The following is a 24683-nucleotide window of genomic DNA, read 5'->3' as shown; positions in this document are numbered from 1 at the left end:
AGATGTGACTGACAGGCCCCTGAAACTAAAAAGGACGGCAGAGAGATCAGTGTGGACCATTTCTGTTTTTGGGCTAATAGTTGATGATTGAGTATAGTATAACCCTACCTGTGCTGACCTCACCACTGTCGGCTTAACATTGTTCATAAGATGTTTAGCATTTCCGAGTCTGAGAGGTGAATGGAATTTTGTATGTAGTGTATCAAAGTATTAATGACTAATGCAACATCTTTTTCCATAAACGGTGGCCCGTGCATCCTCGGTGACACCAACATTTAGGATGGCTTAATTATTATTATTATTATATGATATTATGGCAAAAAATGGAGGAGGACTCTTACTATTAATATACTACTATTTGTATAATCGACAGAACATGTTGTGGCACATACCTCAGAGAGAGAGAGCTCAAAAACTAGACAAATGAAACCAAACTACATTCACATGCACTTAACAATGTCACGAAGACAGAGTAACAATTGGGTAACTTATCGTGATGTATTGATGCTTTCACCCTCAACCTACAGTGAGGTACGGCTCTTCTTTATCCAACTCAAATGGCGTAGGCCAGGGGCATCGTTAGGCCTATCTTAGGGGGGCTGAAGCCCCCTTTTTTTTTGGTGATGTCATAAAATTAAACTATTGTTTCTCACATAGACAAGTTATTTATAACTCTAACATGCTACATATGTGCGTGCGTTCTGGTTTGTATGTTTTCTCCCCCTTCAAATTACAATCCAATAGCCTATCATCATACTACACGATATAAAGTTGACACTGTCAGGTCCATTCTCCATCCATTGTGTGAGGCCCCTTTAAGAATTAGGATTTGGGAGTGACGCGGATATGAAAGCTAGTTTATCCGTCTTTCCTTTACAAGCAGGGAAATTATTTCTCTCTCTTTATTTGAGAAAAGTTCATATTTGTGTTGTCAAATTTCACTATGACCCTGAAATTCCTATGAAATCTATGAACGGTCTGAAACAATGGATATCCGCGGCCCCAAAACAAATTGCTGCAGCAAACATGACACTCCCCTTGGGGCTAAGCCCCCCCTTTCTTTGAATCCTAGAAACGCCCCTGGTGTAGGCATTGGGATTTATTCTAAATCTAATATTTGCTCCTTTGTGCAGGTGTGCAGCCTTTATGGCTTTTGCGCAATAGCCTTGATTGCCAAATATAACATGAAGTACATGTGTGGTCTTGACAACATATATGAGCTAATAAGAATGAAATGTTGGATTCCCCACAGAAATGTGAGGACATAGGGTTTGATTAGCTCCACAAGGCTCCACGTCGCCATGTTATGAATTTCCACGTTTAAGAAAACAGAGGGACACATAACGAGCCGTGTTCGTGAATGCAACAAGCGCTACCATGAAGCCCCAGAGGTTGAGTGAATGTATATCTTCACGCTGATGTGGCTTCACGCTGCACGCGAAGGCCTTGTAACAGACAAGCAGACACCACGTTGTTATCGCCATGTTCTGGGAAACACGGCGACATGTTAGGAGCTCTTGGCACCTCTGTATCAACAGCACGCTGGGCTGACGGGGCCTCAACCCTGATCATGGCAATCGCAGATGTACCGCTCAGCTTGTTCCCAGAGCCTGAAAGACCATGGCCTGGCCCCTGAACCTTCACAATCCACACGTCGTGTTTTGACATGTTGTCATCCTCTTTTTGATTGGCTAGGTAGGTGGAAGAGCACAGTGGGGCTGGCACTCACTGTGTGCCGTTTCTAATCAAGTTGGCCTTGATGGCTTGCCTGCCCACTTCAGAGGTACGATGAGAACTCACGTGATCCGAGAGAAGGATAAAAAAACAAACAAAATCAAGGCTGGGAGGATAAAAACAGGGACCAAATGAAAGCAGAGGAGGCATAACAAGAAACAGCGTGATTTTGTAATGGGTCATGTCCCTTTACGAGGTGACGTAATTTCCAATAAAGAGCCTTAGGTCCTGTGAGGAACCGGGCCTGTGGCATTTCCAATATATTATGTGTTGAGCAGACAGGAGACATGGGCTACCAGGCGCTGTCTAGGCCAGACCTGGTGGACGGAGGACAGACCTGCTCCACGCAACATGTTAAACTGTCAAAGCCTCCGTGCACTCGCATGAAAGAAACAGGGCCCTAACGCAAACAACCCATAAAACGGGTCCCCTTTTGCGAACTATAAACAGTTAGTTTTACACTCAAGTGCGACAGCTTTCGGAACTGTGAGGCGTTTTTGAGGAAATGCAGCGTGAGGTCGAAGCGGGAATGGCGTCAGGAATGGAAAGAGGTGCTTAGGGCCTAGTTAGTCGGAGTCTGGAGGCTGGAGAGTAGACGGGAGTTCATCCCAGCCACTCAGCAGGAGCCTGTGTGTGTGATGTGCTCGCAGGTGTTGATGGCAGGGAGTGGTGTTGCAGCGGCTTATGGAGCAGTTGAGGTTTTGGCTGCAGACAACGGGCCCTAATGAGTGATGCTCCACAGGCGCTGGTGTGCAGCCAGCCAGGAGGTTGAGAGAACGGGAGCGCCCCTTTAACTGGAGGCACTCTGACCGCTCTGCAGCCCTCAAGGAAGGCTCCCGCCGCGAGACAACCGCCCCCCCCCCCCCCCCCAATCCCGGCCTGTGCAGCGGAGCAATAGCAGAGCTCACACGCAGGCCAAAGACAGACTGATTAGTCCTCGGAGCTTTGTGATGAGACTACATTGTTAACATTAGAACAGCACCGACTTTGACTGCCTTTTTCGTGGCTTGATGAAAATTTACAGAAACATATTGTATTTCCAGAATTTGTAACCAGTTGACAAACTCATTTTAGACCAATAAAAAGCTAAATCATCATCAAAAGATAGGTCATTTTGCTCTCCGCACCGTTAACCTGCATTCAACCAAAGCCCGCTGCAACGGGATTGGTCAATGCTACTCGGACTACAAACGGAAACCAGAACGTTTCCGATGCCAAAAAAAATCATCTTGTCCCGTTGCCTACAGGTTCTATATGAATGCAAATTCAAAAAATTACTTTTGGAAAATGTATTAATGAACTCTCTTGCCGAGAGCGAGATGAAGGTCGATACCATCTGTGCATTAAATACACACTTTAGGAACAGACATGAAAGTTGTGTTAAGTCCTCTAATCTAATTCTCTGCAAATGTCCCCGCTGTGGGACTAATAATTATCTTATATTAACCCTTGACAAAAAAAGCAAATAAGCATATCATTGATTACTTCAAGTAGGCCATATATTCTTTTTTCCTGTATAATTGTATCTCCCCAGGCCTCTAACTATGAAAGCAGTAGAGCAATGTGAAAAAGGGCAGGTCCTAAGTAAATATTGCTTTAATTGAGGTGGTCACAAGATTTAGAGCATATGTTTATTACGGAACCAAAATTAACTACATATAAATAGCACACAAAGACAGGGACGGAATTAGATTTTAAAATGACTTTAATTGGATATAAAATGAATGAAAGGATAACAAAGACTACACCGAGCAGTGACAGAGGTGTACTGGTCTGTGCTCAAAATAAATGATGTGATGAACAACAGAGTTGTCTCCGGGCAAAGAGTCCTCTCTAAATTGCATTTGTCTGTTCACAAGGAAGTCTCTTTTTCTGCTTTCACGGGGGATGTCTGATTATTTCCAAGGAGCAATATTCCTGTCTCTGTCTTTCTTTCTTTTCCTGATTGGCCTGGCGGCGCCAACGCTGGAGCTGCACCAACACAAAGGTCTCCAGCAGCACCTCGTCTCTAATGACGGGAGGACGGGGGGGAACGGCCTCTTCTCTCGTTCATCTCTCACCACATTTAACAAGTCGCCCTCTTCATCTGTTTCCACCCTCTCTCCCCCACCCACGTGCCCCAGCTTTTCCATTGCCATCTTCCACTCAACATCCATCTTCATCTCGGTCCACTCTTTTCACCCACGTGTTCGTCTTCGCAGGAAAAAAGAAAAAAGAAGGTCCCACCACTCAGTCCTCTTCATTACCCCTCGCCTTGCCCGCTTCCCTGTTTTTTAGCTGCTACCTCAGCTCTCTCGTCACCCTGAGACAGGGGCGGGAAAGAACAAAGGGCCCCTGATGTCTTCCTGGAGAGGTTATACGCCGAAAGTCAAACTGTATTACGGCTCCCCGAGCATTAGCGAGTGAGGCAGTGCCAAAAACCTGGACGGCCTCTCAGACCTCGCTTTCAAAATAACAATTACGCTGTTAGAGATGAAGCGAGGGAGACGGAGGAGCAAGGAGGTGAAGGGAGGAAGAAAAGAGAGGGTAGATCTGTGTTTTTTTTTTTTTTCAGCACGCTGAACGTCTTGAAAGAGTAGAACCAGCTGCTATCTCCGGGGCGAGTGGAAGGGGGAGCGGAGGCAATGCGATCGGTCTGGCAGAATGGATTTTGCCAGCTCAAGGGTATTTAGAGGCCTTTGTCTTACAGGTCAAGGTGGGGCCAACGTATCTTCAACTGAACCAGGCGAAAGACGGCTTTCACATTTGCTTTTTCAAGTGATTGTTTGGGCGTCATTGCTTTTATTTTGATAGCGGATAGAGAGGTGACATGAGGGAAGACAGAGGAGGAATGACACGCCGCATTGTCCCTGACCGAACTTGAACCCGCAATGTTGTTATTACTGTACATGATCAGCGTCCAACACCCAAAGGCCACATTACTAACCAGGCAAAGTGGGGCCCCAGACATGAGAATGTCCATTGATTTTTTTTGGTGACGTAATTGCTATTTTCTTAGTGAATTTGCAGAACATCAATGAGATATCAACTAAAGTGGCTCCTAATGTTGCGCCCTGTCTTGCAGAGAGGGCTTTGGGTATTCTTTAAACGCTCCGGGAGGGAAATTTGGTTTACAAGCAGTGGTGAACACGACCAATACATATCATACAATAGATGCACAAGACATAAATGCATGCAACGTACGGTAGATGTCATCATATTAATATTGAAATGAGCTATAAAAGCACCAAGAGTCAGTCAGTCCTTTTGTTAAAGTGTGTGTGATAAAGCGTTCTTGGCATACTCTCCAAATGGAAATCAAGAGAAAGCGAAAGGACGACTCAGACTTAGGATCTTGCAACTGTCGCGTAGATGATGACGCAAGTGACGTAACAGTATCAATAATGTGAAAGCTGGGGGGGGGGGGGCAGTAGTACTCAGGCCCGGTATGACGCAATCATACCTTCTATGAAACCCCAGGTTGTTTCGTTTGTACTGCGCTGCAGGTTGTTTGCTGCCGTTGTGGAGCTTTAATCAGCTTCTGAATTACGTGTTCTGTATGTGTTTCCAGTTGGTGCAAAATCTTTAGAAAAGAAAAGGCTTCCAATTGGTGAATACAGTGGTCGCATCTACAGCCATAAAACTGTAAGCACTGCACTAACCAACTCAGCTCACCAGCCATGAAATGTGATGTCGTTAACATGGCTTCATATTTTCTATTTTAAACGCTAAATGACAACCTGCAGTTTGAAAGCATACACTGTGTCAGCCGGTCAAGAGGAGCTGGGGTTATTCCAGTTCATGGTAATGTTATTTATTCTCTCTCTAAGATATGTTTTGTGGTCACATGTGCTTACTCAGCTTTTCTGGAAACACATAAAAGCTCCTGGAGAGTGTCTCGATGATTCCCCAACAGGAGCCATGTGTCGCCTTGCAGAACTGCAACCAAAACAAACAAAATGTGTTTTAAGTCATGTAGCTGTAGACGTTGTCATTGGTTTGCCCCAGAAAGTACCATGGCTATAAATCTTGAGTTGCTTCTATATTTGGCGAGCGTCCGTCCACTCCAAAGAAAGCACTGGCACTAAGCGATCGCCACTTGAAATACATACTGTACACAGTATTTGAAAACCACAATTGCAGGTTTATGTCCATAAGAAGCTCAAGCAATGATATCGTTGTGTAAAAGAAATATTCCCAGCAGTATCAGGTTGTGTTTGCCGAGACTCATTTAGAACAGATTTTGATTAATTTCTTGTCGTGAACATTTTGCATCCAGCTTTTAGGACAATGCGACACATTTCATTATCTCCGTTTTTCTGGTCGGACCAAAACAAACCAAGATTGCCTCATTTTGATGGATAACACAGTGATGATCTCTCTCCCATGCCTTCCCTGTCTGTCTGTCTAACAAATAAAGCAGTAATGCCAAAAAAAAATCTTAAAAAATGTGGAGATATTTCTCATGCTGTGTTAGGAATAACTAGGTTCGGTTTTCTTTGGCACTACTGTCTCTGCTTCCGTTATCGCTCTTTACAGTTTGAGTTTCCATTGGCCTCTTTAGCTGGTGTCTATTTAAACAATCAATAAACCAGGCAATTACTTGTAACGGCGGAATGACCTCATCATTGTCAGTCAGATTAAAAAAAGGGGAAAAGCAAAGATAACCTTGTCAGCAGTGACTAGAGCTCCTTTGAAGGAAGTCATACAGCGGGACTTGAAGCTTCTTGTCCATCACAAAGCTGAATCCCGCTCTTTTCCGTGCCTAAACACACAGAGGATTATGGGAAATGACAGACAGGATCCTGGAGCTTTTTTACAACCAAGGGGATGTGGTCACGGCCTCTTGTTGGCATCCCTTTTACTGTTCTCTATTTTAGAACCTCGCATGGATTGGTGCGACATTACGGCGACCGGTGCCGCTCGTTTCCTTGTCTCTTGCTTCGACCGCACGGCCACGAGGCGCACTGAACCAGATTTGACGCAAAGCCTGTACAAACATCAGACCTCTTTGGAGGATGTGAAGCCATGCATGAAAGCAGGGGTTAAAAGAAAAATACAGGAGATACGCTCTCCAGCTCCTTTCAAACCAGGAACAGGAACAGTAGTCGGCACGTCCTCATCATCACTACTTGCTACTCACGCACAGCTTTTGTGTGTGTTTACTCTGTGCGTTAATGGAGTGTTGTGGAGATTTGGACACACTTGCGAACGGATGCAATCACGATGTCCATGTGTACAGAGGCCGGGTCGGTACCTTTTCTCAGTGTGTCATCAGCGGGGTTTCCGTGCAGTTCAATCAGCGACTGAACTCAAGCATTGGAGAGAAAGCACGGCGAGCACTTGTGTTTATTATGCCGTATTAAGTTTGAGTCAGAGGACATCTAAAGAGCGAGCAGGTGCTTCTTGAGCTGGGAGCTTATTTGTTTTACTTTGTGAAAGGCCCAGGCTGGGGAGAGCGTTTCATTTACTCCCTGTTAACGAACAGCAATTAGGCTCCCTAATGAGGCCCCGGGTTACATGTATTAAGACCCTTGTTTATCCTGCTTTCCTTCCCTTTTCTTTTTCCTCTCCTTCGCTTTGTTTTTCACTGCTTCACAGTCGGGCAAACTGGGACACACGCAGATGCCCCCCCCCCTCCTCCCCCAGCTCCAGGCAGATTCTCAATGCTTCTTAATTTAGAGGAGACAGCTTTCCCCCTTGTTCTAAATAAAATATCTGAAATGGGGGGAGGCAAACTCATAGATCCGCTCCTCTAACAACAACAACAACATCCAGAGGGATCTCTCTTGATCCTAGAGATGAGCTACTACTTCTCCTCACTCCCTGGGGATTGATTTACACGCAGGCTCAGTCCAACTTAATCCAACGGTTTAGGAGACAAAGTAGTTCCACCTGCTGTGCCGCTAGGCCACTGGTGCTCCTGACGGACAGTGTGCCAGGCGAAGCAAGTACCAGAGGAAATCAGTGGTTTTCGCCGGGCCATGAGACACCTTTTCTCTCGGGTCAGCCTCAGGACAGGTGGGCAGCTGCTATAACAATAAGGACACAAATGTGTTCTTTAAGAGGGAAGGGATTTAATCATTGACTGAAAAGACGTCATGTATCTGGAAGAATGCTTGGTATCACACAAGCTGCCTTCCATTGAGCATTGCCTTTATCGTACTTGCAAATGATTCTCATTATATGCCACCATGTAAAGTTGCTGTCCTCATCCACTTTAAATGGATATTTGGGGAAATGTTGTGGTCATTTTACATGTGAAAGAGAGATTATAGGGATGGCTATTTGAACATTCAGATGTCTGTATTGGTGGCTTTTATTTGCCTTTGCCTTTCCATGTCAAAAATAAGGCTTAATAACTTTGAACTGAGTGAACTCATATTCTGTGTCTAAACAGAGAGTATCCACACAAATAGACTGTGTTCACGGGCCAATGTTTGTCTGCAGGACACTGCCAAACCAGTAGTGAGAGAGGAAATAGGCTCTCAAATACGCGGTCATGTGGACACTCTAAAAGGATAGCAAACTGGGATTTTTATCATGATGACGTTTACTTGACATTTTAGAATTTCTGGCCGTGCAACTCCCAACACCTGCACGTCCAAAGTTAGACTTCACACAGGTAGATTGTAATTGCTGTTAGTGCACATATATTTATAATTTTTATATATTTGTATTTGTATTCCTAACATATATTTTCCACCCACCCTGCATTTCACTGTACACATTGTATGTGCATGTAACAAATCAATCCACGAATCAATATGCTACTTTCCAAACAGTCTAAAAAAAGAAAAGAAACAGTACAACACAGTAAAGGTAGAGTTTCTGTGTTGCATTGCACCACATTGCACGTGTTAAGTTATACCAAGTGGGTTATTAAATAACTCATGTTAGTTATACGGTTTCGTTTCCATTTAGATATTTCAAAGTTTGGCTTTGGTCATTTTTGACCCAACTCGCTTTCCGTTTTATTTGGTTGTATCGTAGCAACAGCCAACGGAGGCGGATGTAGCTGTGTGGATGTGTGGTTTCCATGGATACCTCTGAGGGCAAACTGTCGGTAAAAGTTTTGAAATAGAAAAGAAGCTCGAAAATACTCGGTAAGTTTGCTCTAATGTAGATGTGTAAACGTAACAAATCATGGTAGAAACATGTACCGCGTGTGTTATTGACGAGGGGAAGTGGTAACGGGTTGTAGTAACGTTAGCTGGAGGCTGTTTATCAGCTGTGCTAACGGGGCTAAAACTAACAGCTATAACGTAAACTAACAGTTAGCTATAACGCTAAACGTTGGCATTAACGTAAAGAGGGACTTAACGCGATGTGCGCAAATATTCAAACAGTATAACTAGAAACACGTTCAGTTAATTTGAAGTAAATACGTCACTGTCAACTCCCAACATTAAAATGTTCACCATTAACATAACGTCATCATAGCTAACTTTAGTTTTTATTTATTTATTTCATATTTACGCTTTAAATGCAGTGTAGCCGTTCTATACCGTGCATCTCTCTCAACACACAGGTGTGCTGTGAGAAAACAACAGTTACTTAAAGGTAAAAGCCCGGGTGAAATAGGGTGATAGGGTTATAGTTGTGTTAGAATGTGCTTGACTGACAAGCCCTAAGGATTTAGGATATTATATTTTCGAGTTTCTAAACCTTTTCATGGACCTTTGACCCATTTCGAAGATCTTAAACCGTAGCGTTTAAGTTGTCACATAAATATTAGTACGACATGCTATTAAAGGCCATTTCTGAATGGTATAAGCATACATTACACACATGTTACGCACAACTTGTTTCATTTTTGACAGAAAGTGTAATAGTTCTGCAATAAATCATTATTTTTTTATTGTGAATTAATCTGACAATTATTTTCTCAATTCATCATTTGAGCAACTGAAGATTCCTACTACTTCAGTCCAAACCCCCAAAATGATTCAATTCACTAAGAGAAAAGAAAAATAGCAAATCCTCACGCTTAAGAAGCATTATCAAAGTAGTTGCAGATTCATTTCATGTCGGTCTGTGAAGCAATTCATTTACTAATCGTTTCAGCTTTGGAAATATATCAAACAAATGCCTTTTTTCTTAGTATCTCCACATGGGACCCGGAGCCCAAAGTTGATCAAAAGTGTAAAGTTAAGAAGCATCAGCCACACACTGCTTAAGATGTTGTTTGTAATATTTACTTTCAGAATATCCCAGCCGGTGCCATGGGGTCATCACTGACGAGGGCGACCCAGTGGACCAGCTCTGGCAAACTTGAGCTCACGCCAATGAACGAGTCCTTGTTGAAAGAGGTCCTGCGCTTTGTGGAGGAGTTCAGCTCCCGACACCCACAGGAGGCCGAGCACGTGTTCGAGGAGCCTCTCCGGTGGAGTACCACTTTAGTGGCATCTGATTTCAAAACCGACTATGACATCAGGTTGGTCTAATCATGAGGCCGGCAGCTGGTTGGCCGGTGCTTTCGGTATTACGTGCCTGTGCAGGATATGCTGTCACCATGGTGTCCAAATGTATTTTACCTTGGCTTTACTCAAAGCAGTAGGCTATAATTAATTTGTTTTTCAGCTTCAGTTAGACTGAGTACATTCCTTTTTATTCCATCAGAAGTTCTGGTCGACTTTCAGTGTGTGCGTTGCACACGTACAAAATCAGATACAGACTCTGATCTTCCTTGAGTGCGTTGGCATTCATCATCTAGTATGAAAAAGTAATAATATGGATAAAAGTATTCAAGTATTTTTTTTGTTTTTCTCCTCAGTGACTCGGATGCACAGTCCCACGAGAAAGACAGCGAAGGGCGTCCATTGTTGCAGCTCTCCCCTGCTACTGTTTGTGTGTGCAGCTTCAGCCAGCTCTCTAGACTAGTTCATCTGGCAGATGATAAGCTGGAGGAGGTTCAAGCATGTCTCGAAGGTAAGCACGATGACCACAGGAGGAGATTTGAATCCAATTTGCATACTAAGTAGTCCAGCCACCAACACACCTCCATAACCCACTGACTTCATTTATTTGTCTATAACCACGCAATTATGCTGCCATTGGTGACTCTTTACATATATGCATTTAGTTTAGGGCTGCTGCCAAAAAAAAGATAAGTTAATGACGGGAATACATGATTAATGTAGAAAAAAACAAAAAAGAGGAAAAACACAGTTCATATGAGGCCTACTGAATTGTAACTCATTCTTGGGCGATCAGGCTCTGAATCTGAAGATTCGCTATGGCTAACCTCTTTCATTGCTCAGAAAATAGAGACCCCGTGGTTAAGATTCTTGGCCCCAGCTTTGCCAGCGTCCTGGAGAAACACGATGCCCACACAGATGTGCTAAGTCTGGAAGACAAAGAGGAGGATCAAGGCAAGGTCAAGCTGTTCCTCCTGCTCCAAAATATGGACAACCAGCTCCTCAGCAAGTGCCTCAAAGAGATAGACGGGTAGGTGCTTCTTCCTTCTCCATCATCTATCCATCCTCCACGGCTGTCCCTCTTCCATTCAAGACCTAACCAGTTCCCCTGCAACATGTGGTTGTTTTTGATTGGAAGAAGCAGCGGGTTTCGACAAAAAGGGAAAACCGTGAATGAATGAGACGAATTGGACGTTTGTTTTGTTTTTCTGCACTTTCATCACAGACGAGTCGGCCTGGACCCCGGTGCGGTGAAGAACGAAGTGGAGCTGTTGAAGCGGCTCTGCAGCGGGGGGGAAAAGAGGGTGTTGAAGTCGGTTCGATACACATCAGGTTTGAATTATCTCCCCACATTTCACTGCGCTGCAACGAAAGCAGTTGCTATTCACACTAATGCTGGATATTCCAAAGCGTAAAAAATTTAAAAAAGTCGGTGTTCTGCCGCCGCAGAAGTCATTATGTCTTGTCAGATTCCAGTTTACCAAGTCGTTAGTCAGTGCTCGTATTCATCGAGGCCTCACAAAGCATGTGCACACCAAGTGGTAGAAGCAAGTCCCCATTTCTCATGTTGATTTCTATGAAGTCGATGAAAATACTCTCCCAACCAGCCGTAAAATATGATAGTGTCACTACCTCTCAGACCTGTGCTCATCGGTGTGCCACGTCATCCTCTTTAGCGGTCCAGGCACTTGTGATGATTTCTCTGTTTTGCTCCACTGTTTTTCTCTGTTTCCTTCTTCCTTTGGAGACAAACGTGTTGTTGCTGTCAGGCTACATTACATTTACATGAATGTTTCTGCGAGATTATTCCAAACTGCCATCTTTTTTCTCTCCTTGCTTTTCTTTTAGATTATGTGTTTTCAAACGGCTGCCGCGCCCCGCCGTGGAGACAGGCCCTTAATGAGATTTGTTACCTTGTGATCGAGCCCTGCGACACTGAGACCCTCTACATCACCTGCAGCACAGCCGGAGTCTTTCTCAACGGGGTAAGACGAGGAAGATGAAGCACTGTGGACTGTGGATCAACTGCAACAGTCAACCCGATATTGCGTCCTATTTCTGTGTGAGGAGATGTTCATGGAGGTTAACTTCTGGAAAGTCATTTCTGATCCATCACTGTACAGTCAGTCAGTCATAGTTTGGCTGTTTTAAAGTGGGGTTATATGAGGTACTTATCCATAGTCAGTGTTATAACCTGCAGTAGATTAAACTATATTAGTTTATATTACATTTTTCCAAAAAACAAGAAATAAAATACATTTAGCAGCAAAGGCATTCCCCAAGAGTTTTATTGTCCACATCCTTAAAAACTGACTTGAGTTCACGAAGAGTAATCACTGATGACATTTGTAAATCCTCCTTTACATTGTTCCAGCTGGATGCGGCGGTTAAACAAAGTCCAGTGGTCTGCAAGACAACCACACCCAGTAATATCACATAGAGCACAGTGGCATCCTGCGTCCAACATCGTTAGCCACTGGGCCTGTGCAATCATTAAGAGCAGATCACCAATAACGTTATAGAAGTTGAAGAAAAGTTTGCCGACACAAAATAAGCAATCACTTTGACAACAACAAAGTCTAAGTTACTTCTGTGTTCTGATGCTGTTAAAAGTCTCTTAATAGAATCTCTGTGTAAGGCTTGTGTTTGTACTCATGATCAGGGGATAAACTCAAACTATTATGTTCATAAATATACCTTCAATTTGTAGGGTAAAAAGAAAATCTCCTATCTGGCATTTAGGTGACGCCCCCCCCCCAAAACAAAGTGTGCTATTGCATACGGAGCTTCCAAATACTTGCCAAACTCCAGGAATCTCTGAATGTGTTTGCAATCATCTCTAAGAGAGGATTTTGCGTGCTGCAGCACCTTTCACTCTCTTCCCTGACATTGCTCACAAGCCGTAGGCCTCCTGCCTCTTGTTTCTCCACCTGGAAATGGTTCGGCCGAGGTGAAAAACCCCCGAAACGGGTGACATTGATGCAAATGAAACCTCAAAGAGCAGCAGTGTCGTAAACCTAATTGGGCGGTTTACATGGTTTTTACACTTCCTCGCTTAAGGCTGCCTGGAGATACTCCGAGCTTTCTAACCCTCAGCTATTCCAGCCGACATGTGGGTCAAATTATAATTGTGGTTTTTAGAATTAATGAAGCTGTTTTTCACCGTGTTTTCACAGGGCATAAAACAGGAGGGGGAGGAGAGTGGCTACGAGCGAGCGAGTGATACGTACGAGGACCTGGGAACTCTTCTGAAGAGCACATCTCCACATTTTGCCGGGAACACAAACGAGCAGGTACAGTGGAACACGAGGGCAGATGCAATTAACATCAACGCATTAAAGCCTCTCTTTTTTTTCGTAGCCTTGAGTTTTAGCTCCCATAGCCGGGAACGCGTGGGTGTTGAAATGCCTCTTTGTCCCACGAATGAGGTCCTTCTCTCCAAAACCTGTGATTTGATCGCTGTGACGCCGTGTGACTCACATGTGTAAACAGAGTGAGGATTGTGTAATCAGTGTCTGTGCTGCTCCACGCTAGTGAGCTAGTGTCTGGTTGTCACTGTGCTGAAAAATTTCTGAAGCCGACCTCCTCCTTGTTCCAACATCAAAACAGCACGCCCCCCGGCACACACACATCAGACAGACAGACACCCGCGCTCATTTCCAGACACTGCAAAACGCGTGATTTATTCAGCGGTGCTATTTCCTGCTTTAGTGATTTGACGACATAACAAATCGCCTCAATAATAGATTCCAGCTGTGCTCCAAAAATCTGTTAATCATTTAAAAATCGGATCTCTTTTTTTCTTTTTCTTTCTTCGCTCACGCTGATGTTTGTTGGAAAATGTGGCATCATCGAAACATCTACGGACCACCTTCCGCTCGCTGCCCGCGCTTTGTATCGATCTCGTGTCTTTAAAGAATCGTAGTGTAGATTTTTGTTTTCCATTTGCTATCATGTCCTCAATGAAATATAGAGTATTTATGATTCAGAAGGTGTAAAATGTAATCTGGCTCTCAAAGAAAGAATCGACAGTATAACTGTCTGATTCATAGAATTTACTGATGTCAACTGGATTGACACGGAGATGCATTCTTCTCAATGCTTTTTCAAAAGTAGAAATGCCTTCAGTACAAAAGACAGCAGAAATGCTTTTTACAAAACAAAACTGCTTATTGAATTGTCCCAAGGATTCATTGATACAATCAATACATTGTACAATACCTTGTACATTGATGTAAGTTGTCGTTAACAACCATTCATTTGCAAACATTATGGATGGAAATGTCAGTCAGGTGGTCCATCACTTTGGTTCAGACTTCAATGTCTCATCAACTATTGGATGGATTGCCATTTGTTTTAACACACATTCATGGTCCCCAGAGGATTAAATCCCAATGACTTTGGTGATTTCCTGGCTTTTCCTCGAACGGCACCTGCAAGTTTTCACTTATCCAGTGATATCGTATATATCTCAACATTTACCAGGTGGATTTGACCACATGTCATGGTCCCCTCAGGAGGAGTTGTTATGACTTTATTGACCCCCTTACTTTTCATGCAGTGCCATATTTATGGTATGATAACATTTTAATTTGTCCTGTACTTTGATTTATACGGGCACCCTGAGTGAACAAAAAGTTTAGCTAGGATCATTTTTCTGAGTTGCTTTTTTTCCATCTGTGAAAACAGTTTAAAAAACAACCTTTTGACAGATTGTTTGAAAATGTTTTCTTCCAGGTGAGTTTTTTTATTTTATTTCTCCATGCACGCTAAACACAAGGTGTTAAGAAATATTACAAGACAATAGTGTGTGTTACCAGGATATGTAAATTAAAACTGAACGCAAACATGACTTATTTTAAAAGTTAGTTAGTTTAAAAACTATTTAGAGCACGAGGTTGTGATGCACTTCAGCCTCTTGTGGCCAAAATGAGTATTGCAACAACAAACACTATAAACATTTTTTTCACCTGCTTCACAGATGATTTATTTTGTTGAGGAACTTATTTTGAAACATATCTTGGTGAAAGCATTTTTGCACCTGTTCTTAAGTCATAAACAACAAGAGAGAAAACAATTTCGATCAGACTCGTTTGTCTGACTTGCCTCTCAAGACTTCGTAGATTTATAACCAAATACCTGCGAAAGTAAAGACATTCCCATCGGCCACCGGAACATTTTATCTGCTAAACATCAGAATTTAGCTTAAAGCACTGCTAACGTGGAGGCTGTGTCCGAAATCACTTCTTATTCACTGTATGGTGCACGACATTTACCCTCCAAGAACCATAAGAAAATAAAGTAGTGTGCATGGCATGTATGTGGCAGGTTGATCATACAAAATGAGGAAAGCTGTGCATTATGCAGCTTTAATTTAGTCTGAAATGCAGCACAAAGCTGTTGCTTTAGTGTTATATTGAGCATTGGCTCAGATGTAGTGTTAAAGTGCTTTAAGTGGTCGCAAGACTTGAAAAGCTTTTTACAAGTACAAGTCCATTTACCATGTACTACTACTTTCAGCTGACAATTCCACATTGCTACGCACTTTATTTTATGCATGAGAAAATGACCCTTAACCTATTGAGTGTCTAGCTTATGGGATGAGTGAACAAGGAGTGATTGTGAAGTTTCACGAAGATTATACTGAACAGCATACACAGTGGAATAGCGCCTCCATTGTATCTGTGAAGTTGTCATTGGTCCGTGGTACAGTAAGCTGGGATGGGGTTAGTGAAGACTTTCATGAACCAATGAGTAGTGCCAGGCTGAAGCGTGTAAAAAAAAAAAAAAAAAAGACACTGAGGCTTTTATGTTTTACGATCCCTACTGTGTGAAGAGTGATGCCTCGAGTCTGAACCATCTAAAAAAAATGACGGACAGCCGCAGTAAAAATCGCTGCGAACCAGTTTGTGGGGGCACAAATCATTGTCGAGATCTTTTTCTTCTGGATTCTTCAAACTCCTTTGATATGTGGCTCCTCGCAGTGTCCCGTAGACGTTGTTTCACTCTCCCTGCCTCCACTCGAGTTAATCACCCTCACATGATGGGGGTCAACGGGGGAAAACGCAGCGCTTTGAAACTCGTTTGATTGATTGCTGACGACAGCAATCAGACGGCGCAAACGTGCGTCCCGCGTCCGAGATATTAAGTAATTGCGGTCGCTCTCGTGGACATGATCCATTCCAGTTTTAATTCCAGGGAGAGCGACAGCGGGCGGTGTCCGTCAGAAACACAATCTAGCACGACTCCGGGCTCAGTTCCCTGATTGCGAAACGTGGAAGGCGATAGCCAAAGATAACAACACCTAATCTCCAAACGTATCTGCTCGACTCCAAAGTGAGGAGGCAGGTCTTTTTTTTTCTTTTTCTGAACAGTTCTATTAGATCAGACAGCCTCAATCAAACGAGCCAAAAGGAGCCGAGGCCTGCAACACGGGGAGGAAGCAGACTGCCCTCTCTGTTCGGTGTTGTGGATTTCTTTTGACATGGCGGTGTGATTGTGAATTGGACATGCGGCGTATTTGCATGCACAAGACGCTCACCGAAGAGCGAAAAAAACTCCCCGCGTTTTGGAGATTTGTTTTTGTTATTCACATCCTGAAATTAATACAGACCGCCTCATAATCAGGCAGCAGAGGCCGCTTGAATCTCGCCACTGACAGATGTTTTATGGCCGGTGGCTTCACATTTGCTGCCCTGCTGATTTTCCATCAGTGCGGATCAAGTAATTAGATCTAGTCGAGCCACAAGCACATGTAAATAGTTGGAGTTTATGTTTTAGGAGTCAGATGAAGAAATAAGAAAAGTGCCAGGGATTGAATGTCACCTGCTATTCAAATGTTTTTTTGAGTTTACAAATGTAGGCGTCCAAGCATTTCTGTCCAGGCCTGGAGTGTTTTCAGAAGCAGAGAGGCGCCTGTATTAGGACTTTTTACCCCTCTGTGTGAGCGCATGGAGTCCCATACAAATAGAATTAAAGAAGGTCGCTTTGACTCATAAAGTCAGACTGTGGCTCTGCGGTGAGTTGACTTGTATGTTTCCAATGGCAGGTCACTTTGTGTTTTATGAAAAACAAGTCTTCGGGCATGCTTGGCGATACGAGCCATATAAATACTTAACTCCTAATTATTTTTCCCTGCCCTTTAAAAAACGGTTGAGCCCCCTAATAACAAATGACAAGCTATTTCTGCTGAGCAGGTGCCTGTGATTAAAAATTCTCCCGCCTGCAAACCATTCATGTGTCTTGTTGGCATTCGTATGTAGGTTGTAAAGTTTGGTACAAAGACCTTCAAGACGTCAGAATCAAATCAAATCAGAAGTGAATAACAGTGACACAAAGCCACTGCTTTGTCTGTGCCAAGCTGCCAGGTTTTAGGTGGAGGAATGCACAGAAACAATAAACTTTTTGATATTGTTCGGCCAATTAACAGAGGGGGACCTCTTCTGTGTAAAAGCATTGGCAAAGTGTTATTCTACTCCAAAGCCTCAATAAAGACGGAAATTGTTACGCAGGTCTGCATGTTCAGAAAGGGCTTTTATGGGAATTTTGTGTTTTTCATGTGTCACTGATACGCTCCACACAATATGTAATGTGTCTCACATAATGAAGAGAGAGGCATGTGTCAGAAGGGGGTGGAAAATACATTCAGAATGAGTATTTACTTTTAATAAGCATAATTTAGAGAAATGCACAAACGGGGCACAAACGTTTATTTTACAAACAATCATGTATTGTACATCTCACAGCTAGACTTTCGGTGCAAATTGAAAGAGGTCCCCCCCCCCCCCCCCCTCACTCTCGTTGTCTTTTTCCACTTACCAACAGGATTTTGCAGTTCAAGAACTTCCATCAACGCAAAAGATCCAGCATGTGGAACCGGTTGATGCGGAGGAACAGGGCCAACCCCAGAGGTCTTACGAGCAACAGGAAAAGAATGTGCACGAGAAAGCGAGGCAGCGGGCGGGCGGGACGAAATATGAACCATGTCCGAGGTGGAAGAATCTGGGTCTCGTGTCTCTGTGCGGGTATGTGATGATTCCTCCCGTTAAGATGTGCCCTGAAATATCTTCAGGCTACCGCGCGCCGTGCGAGGGGGGGGGGCCCTCTTGTTGAGGAGATGAGTCCCTCTTGTTGAGGAGATGAGTCCCTCTTGTTGAGGAGATGAGTCCCTCTTGTTGAGGAGATGAGCCTCAAACGACGGCGATGCCAAAGCCTCCATCACATGTGCTCGGCGTGTCTGCCAGCAGTCACACATTACACTGAGACCGTTATATGGTTTTTCATATTTTAAGGGCAAGTGAAAGTGTTCCTGATTACACAATGATTACGTTAATGGGTACGTTCACAGGGTAGAAAACCCTTTCTGCCCTATTACAGACAGAAATGTTGGGAAAAAGTCTTAGAAACAATCCCCAAAAAGATCTGTCACATATGGTCTTTGATTGATAAATAGATCTAGTGAGGGCTGAGCTGTTGCAGCTGCACCTTGTGATAACTCTACCCATTTGAGGAGAAACTGGCTCACGATAAAAGTATCTGAATTGCTTAAAAAAAAAGAAAAAAAAATGCCCGCTGAACCCTTGTCACGAATTGTTAAATAATGGTTATGTTAGAAAAATAACCATTTTCAAAATAGAAGCAGGCGTAATGACTCGTTATTTCACATCATTATAGTGAAGCAGAGGAAAAGAAAGCGAGTAAGAGCTCCGGAGAGGAGAAGTCTGGTGAAATGCAGAAGAGAAAGCTGGGAGCGAGAGCCAAGGGCAAGAAGAAAGCAGACTTCTCTGTGTCCTCCTTACCTGGACGCCAGTCCTCCCACAAAATGTAAGTGTCCCAAAGCAGTCTATCAGAATCTGTAATGAATACTTTCTACAGGGGGGGGTAACCTATACAAGATTTAGGAACTGATAGGAAGTGTCGTTTTACAAGTGTTGTTGTGGAAAGTGTAACCTGCATTCACACTAACCATTGTACTGATGAAGAACCCGTGTAAAGGTCTTTTCTTCCTCCGGCTCTTGGCAGCCACACCTGTCTCCACACTTGTGTCTGCCAATGCATACAGACTCCTAGCATCATAAATCCACTCATAGCCACTGTTCACCGATAGCATTCTTTAGTGCTCACCGGTTAGCCTACGCGCAGTACAGACCCCCCCGGGGCTCATTCACTCAGTCACAGTGAATGTGAATTGCACACCACCCGGGACAGAGCGTAGGCCTCGTTCGGTGTCCGGTGTTTCTCATGTTTCTCCCTCGTATCGGGCTGGCTCCTTCTGATACTACGCTCCCCTGGAAATGCTATTTGTGCGTACATGGGAACTGTCTCTCAGCGGCCCCCATCTGAATGTGTATATACCAAATTGTATTGCTCCACAGCTCCCGACCTTCAGCATACTGTTATCCAAGTGGCCCGAGCAGCTCGGAAAAGCCATCTGCACTTCTGTTTGCATCAATGGCCCTCTGTATGTGATGATGACGGCTCCAGTCCTCCCATGACATTATTACGATCTTTATTTTCCTGCTGCTTAGATTGTGAGGAAGTTCAAACTTGACACTTGAATCTCAAAATCGTTAATGGGTCTCGTTGTGTGGGATGGCCATGCTGTTTTTCCCATTAAAAACACCGGAAAAGAGATTTAACAATATCGTACTCCCTCCTTTTGTCCGGTTATGTATTGTCTTACTCGTTACACTATCCCACACTTCTGTGGATCGTTATCTGCGGTCGAAAGTGCACTATTATCTGCTCTTTTTATGTATGCAGTAAGACCCCAGCAGCATCCGTGCCAGTGGACGCTTTCAGCGAGAGTTCAGCTGAGAGTGAGGAGGAGGAGGAGGAGGAGGAGGAGCAGCCAGAGCGCCGTGCAGAGAGTAACACAGACCTGCCTCCTGAATACTGGCAGATCAAGAAACTGGTCAAGTACCTCAAGGTAGGGGATCGTTACCTGGCACACCACTGTTTCCTTCCTCTTGATGAATTGCAACCCCAAAATAGAGATTCGTACAGAGAGCCGTACAGCTGCGGGCTACGGCAGGCCACAGCTGACAGGAAGCAGTCACGTCCATGCTCTTTTCCAGTCGTCTGTTCAACAGTTTTGATGCTGTCCCGAGTCAGTATTCAAATTTCAAAAACCTCTTCAGAGCTGTAATGCAGGACAACTTTGAATTGCTGGTATCATTTTCAAATCAAACCTCAGTCATATCTAGGTGCCACTCAGTAAAAAAAAGAGGATGTCAGATCAGATGAAGTACATATATTCTATTAAGCGGCGCTTCGTAGGGAGATGCTGATTGAAGTGGTTGGCTCGGCTCGTGGATTCCTGTTTTTTTTGACACAGGCCTGTTTGGTTGCAAATGTGAGCCAAGGCGCAGGGGAAAGAGCTGTCCGACGGCACCGGAGCAGCTGTACGCACTGTTTGCCCACACCGCAGAAGCATGGAAATGAAGCGCGCCTGTGATAGGTCTGACAGGGCATATGGTGAATATTAATGTGTCAAAACATGGAAGGAAAAGAAAAGAGGATAAAGAAGATTTAAAAAAAAACGCCACTGACCCAGACTGGCTGGGAACGCCTCCGATCACTTGACTTCGAGATCGTCCGTCCTTACTCGCTCAGTGAGACTATTATCTATTTATCTGGACAGTGTCGGTCAGACCGATTTTATTTAAGCAGACTGCGTTTACTTTATTTTGACAGGAATCTGCTTTTTCGCACGTTGCAAAGCTGTCCCCTTCTATTTAACGGCGAAAAATACCATAAATGCTGCTTCAGATTTAATTGCTTGATGTTATTTCAGCGTGTAATAGTAGTCGGCACTGCATATCTTTCCACAGTACGAGATTTCTTGATATCACCACCAGATTTGTGTTCTGTGGCTCAAATAGGATCGTTCGGAGTCAATCTTACACCGCTGTAAAGTTTAAGATCTCCAGATAGATATTTATAGCTTAGCAAAATAGAATATAATGGGAGGAAATTCCCACTCTGAAAGCACGCAGCTACTGCTTTCCAGAGAGGGAAAAATAGAAGATGTAAGTGATATGAAGGAGGTAAATTCAGATTTAAAAAAAAACCTCACTGGTTTGTATATTTTGTGCTTTTCAGCGGGATTGTGGTGTGAGCTTTCGGCTTGTGTGTGTGTGTGTGTGTGTTCCTGCTTCAATGAGATGCAGCCCTGCAGTAACCAACATGTCCCAGCGTTCTATCTGTCTGGAAACCACACAGCAGAGTTATTTATGGGGTTTGTTCAGTAGTCATTTTATAATATCATTACCATCAGACTCTGAAACTTACCGTGAGCCAAGTTAAATATCTGTTTTATTTTAGGAGGAGATATCCCCCCCCCCCCACCCTTTCCCCTCGCACTATAGACAGCCGTCTGTACTCTAGGAAGTTGAACACTTTCATACAGCGACACACGGATGTTCTGTTTTGTGTTTTCATGATATTTATGGAGGAATGTTTGCCTAGGGTTCCGATGTGTTTGTTTTTGTGCTCGTATGACTGGAGATCTGTGTTTGTAAAATGGTTTACATGGTCGCAAAAATTCCAGCATGCAGATTTGAGTCTGTGTCTAGCAAAGCGTGCGTTTACATGTGTGTGTCTGTAACACACCGACATAACATAATTCATCTTCCTAATCCCAGTCTGTAATGCGTCAGTGCCACAGTACAAGCAAACATTTGGTCATACTTTTATATTTGAAGCTATATACATTTTAAAGGCTGTGTTCTGTAAGTATATAGATATATACGTACGGCACGCAGGCCTTCAATAAACCAGACTGGAAACAAGTTACAGGACAGCATTGCTAAGAGAGAATAAAGAGCTGTTTTACTGCTCAGGACTGAATCATTTCAAGCGGTAAGTTGAGCAACGAAGCCACAAAATGTTATTTGAGTATTTTGTGTCATTTCAAATAAAAGGAAAAGTTCTCCAGCTGCTATCAGTTAGGTTGGCCTGTGGCTTTCTCAACAGAAAACAATTTTCATATTCTCGCAGATGTAAATATTGTGTCTGATACACAATATGTTACTACTTACCTGATGAAACATTCCAATACCGAGTGTTCATAGTTTGATTTCTTTTCTTTTTACTGAGCGGATGACTTTTGAATCATCTGTTTCTTGAACAGTCACAATGAAATAATTCAGCAGACTGCTTTTCAAAGAGTGTCCCTGTGAGCGTAGCCTTTCTCCATTGCTTTAAGATTGTGTTTCTATTGCTATACATTCACCTCAAATGTAAAAGTACTGCAGCTAAACAAGCTGAGCTGGGCCCTTGACACACATGGTATTGAGTTCAACCCTCATTAAGGTCGCTCCCCCTCTGCTGGGCAGTCACAGTACTACTGCCCCCCCCCCCCCCCCCCCCCTCATGAAAACCATTCTACTAATTGCAACACTAAAACTAATCCTGTCTCCAGTGTGCAAGAGCCAGTACTGGCTCACTTCCTCAACAGAAGTGAATTTGTAAGCTAATTATGTCGTTTTTTTTATGCTTGTTTCAACAACTACAGCACTCAATTAAAACATTAGATTTTTAGTGCCTGTGATGCATTTACAACATGTCTAATCTGGAGAATAATTGCATCATTGCGTTCTCATGAGTTAAGCCACTTTTCAATCCAAAGACCCGACTAGACGTTTGCTCAGCGCAGCACTGCACACATTTTATGACAGAAAGGCCTATTAAGTGATCAAGTTTTATGTTAGAGGAGATCCTATGTCAAATATGAAGCTAGGAGCAACCAGTAATCATTCATTATATCCCGACTGTAGCTTTTACCATTATAGAGCAGGAGATTGGGTTTGTTCTCGTCATTAGTAGCCTTCCCTCTAAGTCTGCTGCAGACTGCAGAGACGGATGAAACCTCATGCATCCTCTCTGGCTCAACCTCTGCCAAGACGCCACTACTTCCCTCTTACACTAAGCTCTGGCAGTGGCCCGAGTCCACCTGTCACCAGTCCAGCATTGCAGACATGCGCTCTTATATATCTGAGCACTTACACTCAATATGCACGTTTAGCCCCGCTGGCATGTAGTCCGAGCCAAAACACACACTCGCGCATAAAATATAGACCAAAAAAAACCCCAAAGCCCCTTTACTCAGAAAAAGGGCCTGAGGTCAACCGAGTACCATTGACAGCCCTTTTAACCCCATCCCTGCTCCCACGTGCTTAGTGCTGTGATTTATTGGCCTGGAGTGGCTCATGCAGGGCAGTCTGTGTCTGCAGCTCCAGAGGAACCAGACAAGAATAAGACCTCCATTCAGTAGTGGGAAATGCATCGGCTATTAGTAGGTCAGGCCGAGACACCTGCAGCAAAGGAAGAGACAGAATGCGTAAAGCATCTTTAAGTGGCTGATGTTGAGTTCACCTCTTGAATGGAATTTGATCCCTCACGCTGCTTCAATTCTTCTAAATCCATTTTTGAATTGTGTAATTCCATCAGACAACCATCTTTGATCATTACTAGATGAGCTGCCATTAAACTTGTGAGTAATGAGTATTATCGTCATAAATAGCATGCTGCAAATTCCATAGCGGTATTCCTATGAATTGTCTTAAGGGGATGTGTTAATGTAGAGGTGACTGTAGTAGCATAAGTATTGCTATTTAGGAATATTTTTTGCAATACACCCTGTCATAAGCTATTCATTTTCTGTCACTTCTTCTACTTTAGTATTTTGCATTTATCCACACGTTGAGACTTTCTTATCTCAATAACTATTGGATAGATTTCCATGGCATTTTGTGCAGACATTGATAGTCCCCAGAGTAGATTGAGGTGACCCCCTAACTTTTCCTCTTGCACCACTATGAGGCTGTGGTTCAAAGTGAAATATCTTGACAACTATTGATGCATAGTCTTCAAAATTTGATCCGATTATTCAAGGTCCCCAGAGGATAAACTCTAATGACTTTGGTGATATTCTGACTTTTCGTCGAGTGCCACTAGCAAGTCAACCATTTCACTTTTTTATGGAAATAGCTTGTCATTCATGATTTCCTGAGGATGAGCCCTTAAGACTTTGGTGATCCACTGTCTTTTACTTTAGAATCACCACATGAGGTTGGTGTTTTTGGCTCAGAGTGAAATGTCTCGACAACTCTTGGATAATTTGCTCTAAAATTTGTTACAAACGTGGACAGTTGTGTAACCCTCAGCTGATGTGCTCAGCGCTGATTAGCAAATGTTAGCATGCCAGCAGGTTAAGCTAAAGCTGCGTTCCAAATCGCACACTTTTTCTTTTTACTTTTAGTTCAAAAGTTGCATGCAGCAACATTCAATTGCGACATACTACTTTCTCATAACATAGCAACTTGAACTTTGACCCCTTTGCTCATCTGCGTAAAGGATTGTGGGTCAGAATAGCCAGAAAAACTTACCAAGACATTCATCACCACTGTTAGCCGCAGCCAAATGTCCTAAACGGTGAAAGCTAACATGTGCTTTTGAAGCAAACCTGTAAAGATTTAATTCGTTTTTTACCAAATGAATCACATCACAGGTTGTGTTTCCTAATATTAAAATAATATGAACTTAGTA

At 43.4% G+C, this 24683-nt stretch overlaps 1 protein-coding gene across 1 annotated transcript in view; it reads left to right on the top strand.

The window, feature by feature from the left end:
* The window catches only part of LOC306794297 (MAGUK p55 subfamily member 7-like), a gene marked incomplete at both ends in the record, with an annotated part of 130173 nt that extends 109943 nt beyond the window's left edge, over window positions 1-20230 (top strand). The window contains 10 exons of the mRNA XM_079292334.1: window positions 9921-10150; window positions 10490-10644; window positions 10977-11163; window positions 11359-11465; window positions 11982-12118; window positions 13310-13426; window positions 17958-18157; window positions 18807-18956; window positions 19896-20061; window positions 20225-20230. Coding sequence (XP_079148460.1) covers window positions 9921-10150; window positions 10490-10644; window positions 10977-11163; window positions 11359-11465; window positions 11982-12118; window positions 13310-13426; window positions 17958-18157; window positions 18807-18956; window positions 19896-20061; window positions 20225-20230 — 1455 coding nt within the window. The remainder of the gene's footprint in view (window positions 1-9920; window positions 10151-10489; window positions 10645-10976; window positions 11164-11358; window positions 11466-11981; window positions 12119-13309; window positions 13427-17957; window positions 18158-18806; window positions 18957-19895; window positions 20062-20224) is intronic.
* Between the last annotated feature and the right edge of the window lie 4453 nt (window positions 20231-24683).

Source organism: Melanostigma gelatinosum (assembly GCF_949748355.1).
Source record: "Melanostigma gelatinosum genome assembly, chromosome: 20".
In the NCBI taxonomy this organism is placed as follows: domain Eukaryota; kingdom Metazoa; phylum Chordata; class Actinopteri; order Perciformes; family Zoarcidae; genus Melanostigma; species Melanostigma gelatinosum.
This window is presented reverse-complemented; position numbering and strand designations above follow the sequence as displayed.